At 62.3% G+C, this 13835-nt stretch overlaps 1 protein-coding gene across 5 annotated transcripts in view; it reads left to right on the top strand.

The window, feature by feature from the left end:
- The window catches only part of TERT (telomerase reverse transcriptase), a 28675-nt gene extending 14852 nt beyond the window's left edge, over window positions 1–13823 (top strand). For 2 of the 5 annotated variants that reach the window (XM_037799369.1, XM_037799368.1), the window contains exons 7-17: window positions 3094–3189; window positions 4011–4096; window positions 6139–6252; window positions 6547–6618; window positions 8047–8235; window positions 8561–8687; window positions 9529–9590; window positions 10913–11037; window positions 12179–12290; window positions 12767–12966; window positions 13518–13823. In XM_037799369.1, the coding sequence (XP_037655297.1) occupies window positions 3094–3189; window positions 4011–4096; window positions 6139–6252; window positions 6547–6618; window positions 8047–8235; window positions 8561–8687; window positions 9529–9590; window positions 10913–11037; window positions 12179–12290; window positions 12767–12966; window positions 13518–13627 (1293 nt within the window). In that variant the 3' untranslated portion in view covers window positions 13628–13823. Of the gene's footprint in view, window positions 1–3093; window positions 3190–4010; window positions 4097–6138; window positions 6253–6546; window positions 6619–8046; window positions 8236–8560; window positions 8688–9528; window positions 9591–10912; window positions 11038–12178; window positions 12317–12766; window positions 13006–13517 lie in introns of those variants that run through there. The other 3 variants (XR_005210981.1, XM_037799370.1, XR_005210982.1) reach the window with 3 other exon arrangements.
- The last annotated feature ends 12 nt before the right edge of the window (window positions 13824–13835 follow it).

Below are 13835 nucleotides of genomic sequence, written 5' to 3'. Positions count from 1 at the left end.
TTATATGTTCCGGCTACAGATGTTTTGTCAGATGGATGCTTTACAAACATCTTCTCAGTCTGTCTTGCCTTTTTGTGGTGAAGTCTTTGGATAAACCAAAGTTCTAATTTTAACAAAGTCCAGCGTATTGGTCTTCTAAGGCTACAGCTGTGTGTTCTGGTAAGGGCTCTCGGCCTGCCCAAGGTCATGGCCCTCTTCTGCGTTCTCTCTTAGCCGGTTGTTTCAGCTCTTGCCTGCATGTCTGGATTTGTGTACGTGGTATAAGAGAGATATTAAGATCATTTTCTCTCGCGTGGATAGCCAGTCGCCCCGATTCCTTTTATTGGAAAGGCTGCGTCTTCTCCCGCATTGCAGGGGCACTTTGGTTGTGGGTGCGGGCCTCTTTCCGGGCTCTCCATCTGCTTCCCTCGAATCCTTAGTTGTCCAGGCCAGTTCTGGGGCTTTCCAGCCCTCTTGCCGTCCTCAGTGTGTTCTCCTCAGTCCCTGGGCCCAGTCCTGGGTGTTTCCCCAGGAGCTGGGAGCCAGGTCCTGCACGGAGGGTGCCAGCCCTCCCCATCCCCGGGAGAATCGTCTCGTGAGAAAGTCCAGCCTTTCCGGCCGTGCAGGTGAGCCCTGCACCTGCCCCGGCTGCCTCGCCTCCCCTCGGCGGGCTTCGGGCTGTCGCTGTTGGGGCCCCACAGCAGGCTTTAGATTTATTCCTAGGAGCTGATGGTTTCTATACATCATAAATGGTCTTTTAAAAAGTTTAGTTTTCTAATTGTTGCTGCTGGTAAATAGAAACAAAGTTATTTTTATCTGTTGACCTTGTATCTGAGACCATGCTGAAGTCACTTAATCATAATAGTTTGAAAGGGGGGGATTTTTACATACACAATCATGTCATCTGTAGATAATAACAGTTTACTTTCTCCATTTTGTGTTCCCAAATTCAGGGGGATTACTATTTCACCGTTCAGTTTTACACAAGCTGAAAGTTTTTCCTGGGGCCTTTATCTAATGATGGACACTTCCTCTTATTTTTAGTTTACTGAGAAAATTTTGTTATGAAATACTGAATTTTCTCTAATGGTTTCTCTGCATCTTTTGAGGTAGAAACTTTTTACCTCATTTTATTCTGTTAACATGAGCCACACCGACTTTTCAATATTGAAGCACCCTTTGGTTGCTGGGATAAACCCCACCTGTGGTTATGGTGTGTCCTTCCCCGTGTGACGGGACGGCTGGTGTCTTAGCGCTTTGACGTCTGTGTTTATAAGAGAGGTTGGTCTGTGACTTCCCTGCTGTGACATCATTGTCAGGTTTGGGTACTAAGGCTAAGGTTTTGTTGGCCTTGGAAAGTGAACTGGGATGGTCCCTCTTTGTATTCTCAGGAAGAGTTTGTGTAAGTGTGATGTTATCCCTTTCTTAATTCGCCAGGAAAGAGGTGGTTTTATGCGTTTCTTTAGATTGTTGGAGAAAGGGTTTCAAATTAAGAATTGAGTTTCTTTAATAGACGTAAGGCAGTTCAGAGTTTCCTATTTCCTCTTGGGCCAACTTGGTAATCTGCGTTTCAGTGAACACATCGGTTAATCTAATTGGCAAAATATATTGACATAAAGTCATTCAAACTTCCTTTTCCTCTCTGTAGTTTCTTTAGGATCTGTAGGCTACTCGTCTTCTGATCTTCGCATTGATGATTTCTCTGTTCTCTTTTTCTTGGTTAGTCAGTATTGCTGGAGCATTTCAGTTTTATTTATTTGGCTGCTAGAACAGACATCCTCCATCAGTCGTCTGTTGGCTGAGCCCCGGGAATTCACTGGCTCACGGTTTTGGGGGCTGGAAGGCTGGCTGCTTCCAGGCTCAGCACCCCCCGGTGCCGGCCACTCCCGGGTTTCCGTGGATTTCCGGCTCCCGCACTCCCGGGTTTCCGTGGATTTCCGGCTCCCGCTCGTCCCCGCGGTTCTCTCTCCAGAGCCCCTGGTCAGGACGCTGTCAGCCTCAGGAGGCCTGTTCACGCGTTCACACCCGCAGGAGGGATTAAGAGGAAGAACGTGGTTTTTTCTGGGGTGTGATCAGCCTACCACAGTCCCATTTGTTGGGTTTTTAATTTCAGTATCCTCTTCTTCCGTTCTAGAAGCTCCGTGTGAGTTTTTGCATCAAGTCCAGGATCCTGGTGAATTTCTCGTCTTCTCCTGTTTTACTGGATGTGTTGTTTATATTTATCTTTGAATCCCTGATGGCTCGACACCTGGCTCCTGTGGGTCTCGTCTGATGTGTCTGTTTTAGCATTTCTGCTGCTGCATTTTGTCACTTGGGACCCAGTCATTTTTATTTGGCTTGCCTTGTTATTTTTGCTTTAGATGCCAGACTTGTAAATTAAAAAGTCTGTACAGACAGATTTTGCACAGTGTTGTTGTCCTCCCAAGAGAATTAGGGATTTCCCCCCCGGCACTTGGGGTACAGACGGAGGCCTTCCCCCACCCCCGGAGGCCGGTTTCGGTCTGGGGGGGCTGGGCCCGCTGCGGCCGGGGCCCTCTGCACTCTCCCCTGGGAGCCAGGAGCGCCGTCCAGTGCCGCCTCCTCGGAGCGGCTGATCTCGCGCAGCCTCTCGGCCGGGGGCCCCCGCGGCTGCTGACTGAGCCCTGGCCACACGCAGAGGCTGGGGCCTGCTTCTCTGTGGGGTCCTCGGCACCAGCCCCCCGCCCCAGCTGCTTGGGAACCCCGAGCTACCAATGCCTTCTGCTCGGGTGCCATTTACCCCCAGCGTGCTCCCACAGTGCCGGGGAGGAAGTCGGGGTGAGCCTGGGGCACCCCTCTGGCTCGCCGTCCTGCCTGCCTGCGCAGTGCCCCTCGGTGCCTTCAGCCGCAGCTCCTGCGCTTGTCCCGGGTGGGCGCTGACAGTGGTGGCCGGCTCAGGATGGGCGTCCAGTCCCGGCCTGTTTGCAGCGCATTGTCTGTCCCCGAACGCCTTGTGTCTCCCACCCCCAGGCAGGAGCTCCGGGGGCTTCCGCCCATCCTGTGACCCCCCGCGTGAGCCGACCCGGCTGCTCGATGCGCGGCGTGGAGGGTGACAGGGAGGCCCGCAGCGTCCTCAGGCTCCCTCTCCGCCCCCAGGTGTCCACCCTCCAGGACCTGCTGCCGTACATGAAGCAGTTCGTGGAGCACCTGCAGGAGACCTGCACGCTGCGGGATGCCATTGTGGTCGAGCAGGTGCCCGGGGCGCTGCTGGGTGGGAGCTGGCAGCGGGGCGTCTGACTTCGGGCCAGCCCGGGGGGTGGCTCGCTCTCCGCTTCTGGCTGCTGCGTCAGTGCCGGGAGGGGGTGACAGGCCGCTCGCTCCCTGCTCCTTGGCCAGTGCCGTCCCCACCACGTCCATGTGGCTCGGCCACTTAGATGGACGGTCACCCCTGGCTTGTAGCCCGAGGCCCTTGTTCTTTTCGCCTCGCCACATCCCCCTGCTCCGCGGTGGCGCGGTTGGCGACTGCTGGAGGTGTCCTCTCAGCGATGCTGCAGAGAGCGGTGTGGACTCACCCGGTTCTCTAGGGCAGACGGGCAGGGCGTGTGCTGTAGAGCATCCTGGGTGAGGCGCCAGGTGTAAATCCCGCCGTCCCTCCCGGAGGCGCCCACGGCTGCACGGTTTATGGTTTACTGGTTTGCAGGAAAGGCTGCACAAGCTCCAGGCTGACATCCTCTGGGTTCCCCTGGGTGGTGAGGTGGGCAGTGCCTTTGGAACCACTGGCCCAGGACCCCAGGGGCACCGCGGGGTGCAGCAGGCCAGGGCCCCAAGAGCAGAGGGGCTTGGAGGTGGTGAGCGCTGGGCGGGGTCCGTCCGAGGGTGGCGCTGACCCTGGGGTGCCCTGCTGACAGCCCGGGTCCCAGCCCCTTGTTTTCTCAAAGCCAGAACTGACTCTGAAAGGGACACGGTGGCTTCCAGGGCTGCATGGCAGGCAGGGGTGCAGAATGGAGCCTGCCTGGCCCCTCACCTGCTCCCGCAGCCCCTGCCCCCTGCCCTGACCCCCCGTCCTTTCCCAGAGCTGCTCCTTGAACGAGCCGAGCGGCGGCCTCTTCGACTTCTTCCTGCACCTGGTGTACAACAGCGTCCTGCAGCTCGGCGGCCGGTGAGTGTGTGGCCACTCGGCCCCCGGGGTCCCCATCCCTGACTTCACTCCTGGACTGTCCGTGCAGGGCCCGGCCTCTCTCAGCCCCCCACCCCCTCCCTTCAGCACCCCGGATTTCCTTGGCTCCCTCCTCCCCCGCCAGCCGAGCCTGGGGTCCACGGGCTCAGCCTTCTGTCCCCAGCCGGACCAGGCGACCCACAGGGCCCCGAAATGGGGACAGAGAGGCAGAAGGTCCCGAGGGCACAGAGCTGTGTCTTGCCGGGTAGAACCAAACCTGCTCAGGTCACGGCGGTCGAGGCCTTGCTCGGTCCGGGGGAGCCCACAGCCTGGAGTTTGTAAGATCCCATCACGCGCGACTGACACCCCAAGCTCAGGTCTCAGGTTGCTGCGGCTTTTTAAAAAGTGTCCTTGTCCCATGTTTGTTCCTGTCCCTGTCATGCAGCCTCACCAGGCTGGTGCTGTGGTCCCCGGGACACGTTTCCTGGCCGTGAGACGTTTGCCAACAGCGGACGGGTCACACAGCGGGGCTGGGCGGACGGGGCTGCAGGTCCTCGGGGAGCAGCCCCCACAGACACCAGGCTCCGGGCAGGGCCGCTTGGTGCTTCCCGGACGGGGCCAGCCTGGGAGCCCGGCTCGGCGTCCCCGTCATGTCTGAGGAGAGCGGGAGGTTGGGGAGGACCGAGGCTGCTGAAGGCAATCCCGGGGCGGGGGACGGGCCCTTCCTGGCAGCTTGCCGGGCTCCGCGTGCTGAAGCCGCGTGTTGAAATAGTGTGCACACACGGCACGGATTCCAGGGCCACACCGTGCACTTTCACACGGGAGCACGCCCACTCACGCGTGTGAGCAGCGCCCGGCTGAGAGCCTGGTATTTGTCTTACTTGCGTGGCCCTGGGAACCCAGGGGGAGGCCGTTCTGGGTCTGCTCCGCCGCGTGAGATTTCCCGGCTGGCGGGCTGAGGACCAGTGCTCGTCCCTCTGTGTGTGACGTTTCAGTGAAGGCGGAAAATCCGCCGCCTTGCACACTAGTGTGCAACTTACCCTGTGCCGGCCGTCTTCCCTGAAATGACCTTGAGTTGCGTCCACAAGTGGGTGCAGAGCTCCGGGTGGGGGGCAGCCTCAGTCCGAGGTTCCCGTGGCTTGTCCGAGTGTGTGTGACAGGCCCACCCTGCTCCTGCATTTGCCCGAGAGTTTCTTGGCTTTCACTGTTTACTGAGAGCTGCCTCCTGCCTCCCCCCCCCCCTCTCACATCCATACTTGATTGGAGGTTTTCTGGGGTCTCCGAGACCCTCGTAAAGCCAAGGGAAAGGGTAGCCTGGGTGTGCAGCTGTCTGTGTGTCGGGATGAGCTACTCGAGGGAAACGATCCCCGGACAAATGCCCCTTTTGGTTTGGAAGCGCCTGTTTGGAGCGTAGGGTGTTAGCGGGCGTTGCTGGGAGTCAGGCTGAGGCCGCGGCCGTCGTGGGACGGTGGGAGCCGGCCACGGCCCTGCCATGCTGAGCTGCTCACAGATGACCCCACGGGCCGGTTTTGGCTTAAATGACAGGAATTCATGGGCTCGTGGTTTGGGGCCAGAAGCCCAAAATTGGGACATCGGTAAGGCAATGCTTTCTCCCAGAGTTGGTGGTGCTCTGGGGCCAGCCGCCGGCGTCCTCGGGGCTCCCTGGCAGGCATCTCGGCCCCCAGCCCCTGGCCCCACTGACCCCCAGCTCCCTCCCCTGGCCCCCAGCCGCTGCAGGGGGCCACACATCTGGAAACGACGTCCTCGGGCCTCCTCCCTGCAGTGGGTTCACCACACGGGACGGACTGGGGGGCAGGACATGTCGGAGCCAGGTGTGGGGCAGCCTCCCCCGAGAGGCTGTGGGTGCGAGGACGGGCGCGGGAGCTGGTAACTGTTTTAGGCATTTGCAGGCAGCGGGGGTCAGTGCCGTTGTGTGTGTGTGTGTGTGTGTGCGCGCGCGCGCGCGCGAGCGCTCACACCCGTGAGGTACAAGCACATGTCCCATGGGGCTGCCCCCGCCCTGCCTGACTCCCCACCCCCCCCAGGTACTTCGTCCAGGGCCGGGGGATCCCGCAGGGCTCCATCCTGTCCACCCTGCTCTGCAGCCTCTGCTACGGCGACATGGAGAACAAGCTGTTCGCCAGCACCCAGCGCGATGGGTACTGGGCCTACCGCAGCCCCTCTCCGCACCGGCGGGGTCCATGACCTGCTCCCACCCCCTCATGCCCCAGCCCCGGGCTCAGCCCCCTGCCCTGTCCTGCTCTTTGTGCGGAGCCCCCCCGAGGCCCCGGCCGGCATGACGGAGCCTGCCGTGAAGCAGAAATTCTTATTTAACTCCTTTGGAGAGGGCACAGATGTTACCTCAGCTATTTAGCGTGTCCCACACTGATCCCCTGGGAGGTGGGTGGTGTGTGAAACTGTAAGTGCAGAACTTTCCCCAATTCTCCTTGTAGGCTGCTCCTGCGTTTGGTGGACGACTTCCTGCTGGTCACGCCTCACCTGACAGAAGCCCAAGCCTTTCTCAGGTGAGGCTGCACCTGTGTCCTCAGGTGAGACCGTGCCCGGCCGCCTGTTTCTGCACCCGTGGTGATGGCCTGTGGCATGGGCATTGCTCACACGTGCATGTCACTTTGAGCAGTTACCTGGGTCCAAGCCCACGTTCTCTGCCGTGGGTGACGTTACCTGGCCGCAGGCACGGTGGGGCGGGGATCAGCCCTGAGCCGCCCTGACTGCTGGTATCGGGTCGGTGAGCAGAGGCAGTGGGCTGGCAGGTCCGACAGCGGAGAGCACCCTGCGGCTGAGGTAGAGACCCTGAGACGACGGGCAGGGGCCGGACGCCAGCCCAGACCACCCCCAGGCGGCACCGGGCGTGAGCAGTGTGGTGTCCCAGCCGAGCATCCGGCAGGGAAGGGCAGCTCTACCCATGGTCCTCTGCGACCGGCACTGTACAAGTTATTTTTCTTTGCAGAAATTCCTTCCTTGGGATTGAAGAGAGGCTTTGGCTAGTACTAGGTGGTGGCTTTACGGGGCCCAGGGTGGCCTGGGGTGGGGGCACTTGCCTTTCACGTTCGCATTTGTGGTTCAGCCTGAAACCAGGCCCACTGGCTCCTCGGATGGGTCCGTGGGGCGCCCAGGTGTTGGCTTTGCAGGAGGGTGACGGTGAAGGTTCCAGGTGTGACTGCCGGAGCGGTGGCCTTCCCAGGGCCTTTACTCCTGTGCTGGGTGGGCTGTGGCCAGCCCGTGTGCTTGCGCCCCCTGCCCGGGCCTGCCATGGGGTCCTCCCCGAGGCCGCGCTGCCCAGCGTGAGGGACACTGACCACAGGAGGCCAGTGATGGGTTAAATCATCGCTCGGGTCCTCGGGCCCGTGTCCAGGCTCAGAAGGCACGTGTGGCCAGCAGCTGCCGTCGGGGCAGGGGATGGGGCTTGTCCACCCTGCGGGGTCTGCTGCCCAGGGCTTTGACCGGGGTGGTGGGGTGGCCAGGGGTGTGGGCAGAAGAGAGACAGACAGACGGACACCGTATGTGAAGAGATCCGCTCCCAGGAGGCTGCCTGCGCGATGGCGGGGCCCGGCTGGGGGTCCCAAGTCCGCAGGTGAGAGGGGCGGGCGTCCCGGGCAGGAGCTGGCGCCGCGTGCAGGTGGCTGCTTGTTCTCCAGGGACCCTCGGCTCTGCTCTTCAGGGCGAGGCCCCCGTGCTATGGGGGGTCATCGCCATTATGCAGCTGCTGTGGGACCCCACTAGAGCACACCTCCGGCCGCACCTCCCCTCGGGTCTGGCTGGACGTACGGACTGCCCGTCCCGGGGCAGCGTGGGTGTGTCCAGCGGGGCCCAGTGGGGCTCCCCAGGGTCTCCGGGCTCCCCCGCTGCCTCTCGGATGTGGCATTCACTGCGGGCTCCGGCAGTCCTCCTGGGGCAGCCCCCACTTCCCGGGGCTCACGTGGCCCCTCGCTTAGGACCCTGGCGGAAGGCGTCCCCGAGTACGGCTGCAAGATCAACCTGCAGAAGACGGTGGTGAACTTCCCCGCGGGTGCCGCGGCCCCGGGCGGCTCTGCCTTCCTGCAGCTGCCGGCCCACTGCCTGTTCCCCTGGTGCGGCCTCCTGCTGGACACCAGGACGCTGGAGGTGCTCTGTGACTACGCCAGGTGAGTGCCGGCCAGGTGCGGGCGGAACAGTGGCCCCTGTAGCCGGGCACCTGCCCTCTGCTCGCCGCACGGGGCCTCCTGGGCTCTCACGTGGAAGGCGGCTGCGTGACAGACTCAGGGCCGCCGTGGGGGCTGACGGGCGCGCGCCAGCCTCTGTCTTCCGGAAAGCTCCCTCAAGTTCAGGGTGTATTTTTGGGGAAACTAACCAGAGACCTTGTCAGACTTTATTTGACTGTGCTAAGTGGTCAGGTAACGTGCTTTTCAGCAGCAAATGGCGGCTGCGCGTGGGGTAGACACACGTCCCGGGGCCCCCTTGTCCCTGCAGCTACGCCCGCACGTCCATCAGAGCGAGTCTCGCCTTCAGCCGCGGCTTCCAGCCTGGGAGGAGCATGCGGCGCAAGCTCTTGGCCGTCCTGCGGCTCAAGTGTCACGGCCTGTTCCTGGATTTGCAGGTGAGCACCTGGCGGCCACGGCCGGGTCCTGCTGGCTTCAAACTAAACTGAGAACACGTGGCTCACAGGTGCTGTTATGGCATGTGTGCAAATGCCTGTGCAGGTGTGCAAGCGTGCAGGGGTGTGCACACGTCTGCATCGTGAATGTTGGTGCACTAGTGCACAAGTGTGAATTGTGTGCACACTGCATGTTTGTGCGTGTGTGCATAGATGCACACCAGTGTATGCTGTGTGTTGCTGCATAAGTGCATCTGTGCTGTGAGTGTGCATGCGTGTGCACTATGCATGTCTGTGTTCACGTGCACACTTTCTGTGCATGAGTATCTGTGAATGAGTCAGTAGATATGTGCAGATGTGTGCCTGTGTCCTGTGCGTTTGTGTGTGTGCAAGTGTGTGTGCATGGTGGAGGTGAGTGTGCCTTGTGTGTGTGCATCCCCGTGTGCCCATTTCTGTGAGCATGTTCGTCCGTGTGTGTGTACTGAGGCCCGTCGCTGCTCCCCGTGGGCCCAAGGCCGCTCTGTAAGCAGGAGGAGCCGGGCACCGTGTCTTATCCAGTGTCGCCCGGTGGTACCTGGGCCCGGAGGCCACAGCCCCTGAGGCAGCCACTGGGCTGGGCTGGACTCGGCCTGGGCCCTGGCCTGGGTGCGCTCCCCGGGGAGCCCTGCCCTGGCGGCCGACGGGAGGCTGCAGAGGAGTCAGGCAGCAAGCGGCTGCCAGGCTGGGGTTGCTGGATTTCACAGGAGACGACGGCTTAGCCTCAAAACATGCCCTTTTCCACTTGTCCAGTTGAGAAAGCAAACGGTGCACCCCTGAGGTTTTGCACCTGCTCCTGTGTCTCCAGGTGAACAGCCTGCAGACGGTTTGCATAAACATCTACAAGATATTCCTGCTGCAAGCTCACAGGTGGGTGCAGGGGGCACCGGCACGGGGGCTCCCTCGGCCTGTCGGCCCCGGCACAGGCTCCTGAGGAACTGCCTCGGGTGGACGAGAGGCAGCGTGTTTGTGTCCGCGGCAGCAGACGGCTCCTGTGTTGAAGGCCTGTTCTCTGCCACCGGGCGGTGGCCCTGGGAGCCCCTGGGGACCCTGTGTCCCTTCGCACCGACCCGGGGCCCCGGCTAGGACCACCCTGGGGCCCAAGGAGAGGGTAGAGGAGTGTCAGCGCTCAGGGAGGGGCAGGGGGCAGCCCTGCAGGGCGGGAAGGAAGACCCCACGGGCTGGACCTGGGGTCCGGGAGAGCGGGAGGTTCACGCACCCCACACCTCACACCCCAGAAGGGAGCAGAAGAATGCGCTCCCCAAATGCAGCCCAGCCATCATGCCCCATGTATTGGCTTGTGCCACACCCAGGGGGGCTTCTGGAACCTTCTCTGTGCTCGGGTGCATTGAGGCCATCCTGGTGGAAACAAGGAACTGGGGTGGGTCGTGGTGTGGCGTCTGCCCGGTGTTTGTGCTTCCCGAGCCTTCGATGGGAGACCGTTCCCCCTCAGCGTTGCCCCCCAGGGAGATGGAGGCCCGCGGGACCCCTGGACCCACCCCACCCCCTCCCCAGCGTGGCCTCGGGGACCCGTGGGCAGCTGCCTTCCCGCTGACTTCATCACGGCCGTGGGCCCCTCAGCAGAAGTGGCCGCTTCTGGGGACGTCCTGCTGGGTCGGGATGGACAGGGGTGCGCACCATGGGCTGGATGAGAGGACATGGCGGCCCCGCAGGCCTGGCCCCCTCCCGCAGCAGCCGCACGAGGACCTGGGGGCTGGTGGTTCTGTTTCAAGAGCAGCGGGAAGGCTCTGGCCCATGGGGAGCACATGAGCGAGGGGCCTCATGCTGCCCAGTTCAGGCAGGGGGTCGCCGCTGCCCGCATTTGGTGTGGAGTGTGGTTGGCTGAGGCGGTTATGCAGAGTCCCGAGAGAAGTTTCCGACGTCCTCGTCTGAAACGGGGCAGTGACACCTCCCTCACGCGGGGCTCGACTGAGCGATACACAGCTTTGGTCTTTCCCGAAAGGGCACACCTGGGACCGCACACAGTCATGTGTGCACACACATGCAAACGCACAAATGCAAACACGAAATGTACACACATGCAGATGCACGTGCATGAATGCACATGTGCAAACACAAATGTGCACATGTGCAAATCCATACACATGCGAGTGCACACACACGCTCACGCATGTCTACACTGACATGCCCTAACTCGGAAGCTTTGTCCAGTAAAGCATTGCGGTCCTCAGGTTCCATGCGTGTGTGCTCCAGCTCCCGTTTGACCAGCGTGTTGGAAAGAACCCCTCGTTTTTCCTACGAGTCATCTCCGACACGGCTTCTCGCTGCTACTCCATCCTGAAGGCCAAGAACGCGGGTAGGTGCAGTAACCAGGGTGCACTGGGGTTCCTGTGGCTCTCGTGAAATCACACTTGGGCGCCTGCAGAAGACTCGTCCTGCTTGCCTGCCCGTTTCTAGAACAAGGCTGCCATGTGTGCCGAGCACCCATGTGGGCCTGAGCCCCACCAGCCCCTGGCGCAAGGAGACGCAGGAAAGGCGGGTGCTCGGGAGACGAGGGCTGGGGATTCAGGCCTGGCACCCCACGTGGGAGCGAGGCAAGGGCCGGGGATTCAGGTCATGTCTCACCCAGAGCTAGGTGAGGGCCGGGGACTCCCAGTGCCCTGATCAGGAGTGAGATGAGGGCTGGGGACTCAGGCCCAGTGCCCCAACCGGGAGCGAGACGAGGGCCAGGGATTCGGGCTGAGTGCACCATCCAGGAGCAAGACGAGGGCCAGGAAGTGCCATGTCCGAGAGCGAGACAAGGGCCAGGGACTCAGGCCCAGTGCGCTGACCTGCAGTGGCTCAGCGTGTGCCGGTAAAGCCCCTCTGAGCTGGCTTTGCTGCCGGCGGTTGTCCACGATGCACGTGACGGACGGCACCTGGGGACTGGCCGCCCCGTGTCCTTTTTGCTGCTTTTTACATGTCGTTGGACAGCAGTGACTGAGGTGCAGCCGGGACCCCCAGCCCATAACCCTTGGTCGTTGTTGTTTGGGGGCTGCGTCTGTGGCCAGGCCAGGCCCCTCTGTGTGGGGCTCCTGTGGTTGCCTCTGGCTAGGGGTTACGAGAAGGACCCCACACTCATGGTCCTGCCGCCTCCCCTCCCCGTCACGGGAACAAGGAGGGCCGTGAATCAGCACCAGGCACCCCTCCTGCCCCAGCCTCTCCTTTGAGAGCCCTCGATGGCCTTGCCGTGGGCGTCTCCGGCTCGCCTGGAATTAAGGCCATGGCACGTCCTGGAGGCCCTGGGCATGTGGACCGCCTTTTGCAGTTATTTCTGTTGTGTGGACGTTCCACTTGGAGACGGCGATGGGCAGCGTCCAGCTGCCAGGATGCTGTGCTGCTGCGGGCGCAGCCTCCAGAAACTGAGTCACCTGTCTGCTCGTGACCGCCCTGCCCGAGGTCCCTGTGGGGAGGGCCGTGGGTCCGGGCGGGATTCTGAGCACTGTCTCCTTCCCCAGGGACGTCGCTGGGGGCCAAGGGTGCCTCGGGCCCGTTCCCCTCGGAGGCCGCCCACTGGCTCTGCTGTCACGCCTTCCTGCTCAAGCTGGCCCGGCACCGTGCCACCTACAGGTGCCTCCTGGGGACCCTCAGGACAAGTGAGTGCAGGTGGAGGGGTTCGCAGCCCCACGCTGTGCTCAGCCAGCCCAAGGGTCTCTGCACACAGGCAGGGAGGCCACCCGGCCGCTGGCTGGAAGGTGGGCGCCAGGCCCCTCCGGGCCTAGTTTGTCCCCTGTACTCTGTGCCTCCACGAGCCCCGCCCTGTGTGCCCATGGCCTCCCCGGTCGCTCCCCGGTGCCCGCACGGCAGGTTCTTGTTCCTGAGCTCGTCTCGGCGTGTCCCCCTTCGCTCTCTCTGACTGCACATCCTGGGTTCGCTTCCTGCCCGCCCCTGCCCTGGGGTTCCCCAGCACCTGGAGCCTAGAGCAGGTGCTCTGGTGACCTGAGGCCCTGGGGGAGGGATGTCCCCGGGCTCCCGCCACCTGCCCCGTGAGTGACGTCCCCCGGGCTCCCACGGAAGGAAGCCTCATCTCTGTCATTTCCTCGCAGCCAAGATGCAGCTGTGTCGGAAGCTCCCAGAGGCCACGATGGCCCTTCTGGAGGCGGCATCTGCCCCGTCCCTGAGCAGAGACTTCAGGACGGTCCTGGACTGACGGCCGGGCCTGATCCGCGGCCGCTGGGACACGCCTGCAGGGACAGGCCTCGGCCTTGGCAACACGGCCCCTGCTCTGGTTTTCCGAACCTTTTGCGTGCGGCTCAAGCTGCTGCCCCCAGGCTGTGCCCTGCTGTTGGGCCCATGGTGGGGGTTCAGCCCTGGGGTCCTCCGGGAAGCAGAGCCCCCACGTGACCGTGCCATCACCCAGCAGGGGCTGTCCCTCCACTGTGGGCCCAGGAGGCTGGCGGGAGCAGCTGGCCCTGGGCCAGGGCCTGTTTGGGCAGAGATGGACTCTAGGGTGGCCCGTGCTCACCCACCCTCACCCGACCCTGCCAACTGGGTGCCACGGTGGGGGCTGGGAGGCAGGGTGGCCTCCTGGTGACCTCTGCAGACCCCGGGCCTGGCTGCCCGCCCCAGCCCATTGTCCTCACTCACAGTTTATGGAGTCAGAGCCGCATCCCAAGTCCAGCCCCAGTGAGCTCTGAGTCAGTGCAGGCAGGATGGCGGCCAGCAGGGTAGGGCCCGTAGCTGCCACCTCACTGCTCTGACCGCGCTCCTGCCCCTCCCTGTCCTCACGTCTCCGCCTGTCCATGTCCTCCCCCCGCCCTCCTGCCGTCCTCCGCCCTCTGCCCCCCTGCCCTGCAGCCCCAGGCACCCGCTCTGCGCCCAGGACCTCGGGGAGCCCTGGCAGCGTGAGGACAGCGGATCGGGTCCTGGGAGCCACAGGGCCCTTCGCGGCAGGGGTGTCGAGGTGAGCCTCACGAGCGAGCCAGCTGAGCCGGAAGGTGCAGAAGGAAATGTAAAATCCGTTTTTTTTCACTCTTTTAACGTTTCGTGATGTTTGCTCTATGGCGTGCACTAGCTGAGTATCACCACGTATGATGAGAAAAATGCCTGTGCTGGGGTGCGAAGTGGACTAGGTTCTCTGCTGGGCTGGGGGTTTAGCTTCCTGGGGGCAGGGAC

This window comes from Choloepus didactylus, chromosome 11 (assembly GCF_015220235.1).
Source record: "Choloepus didactylus isolate mChoDid1 chromosome 11, mChoDid1.pri, whole genome shotgun sequence".
NCBI lineage: Eukaryota > Metazoa > Chordata > Mammalia > Pilosa > Megalonychidae > Choloepus > Choloepus didactylus.
This window is presented reverse-complemented; position numbering and strand designations above follow the sequence as displayed.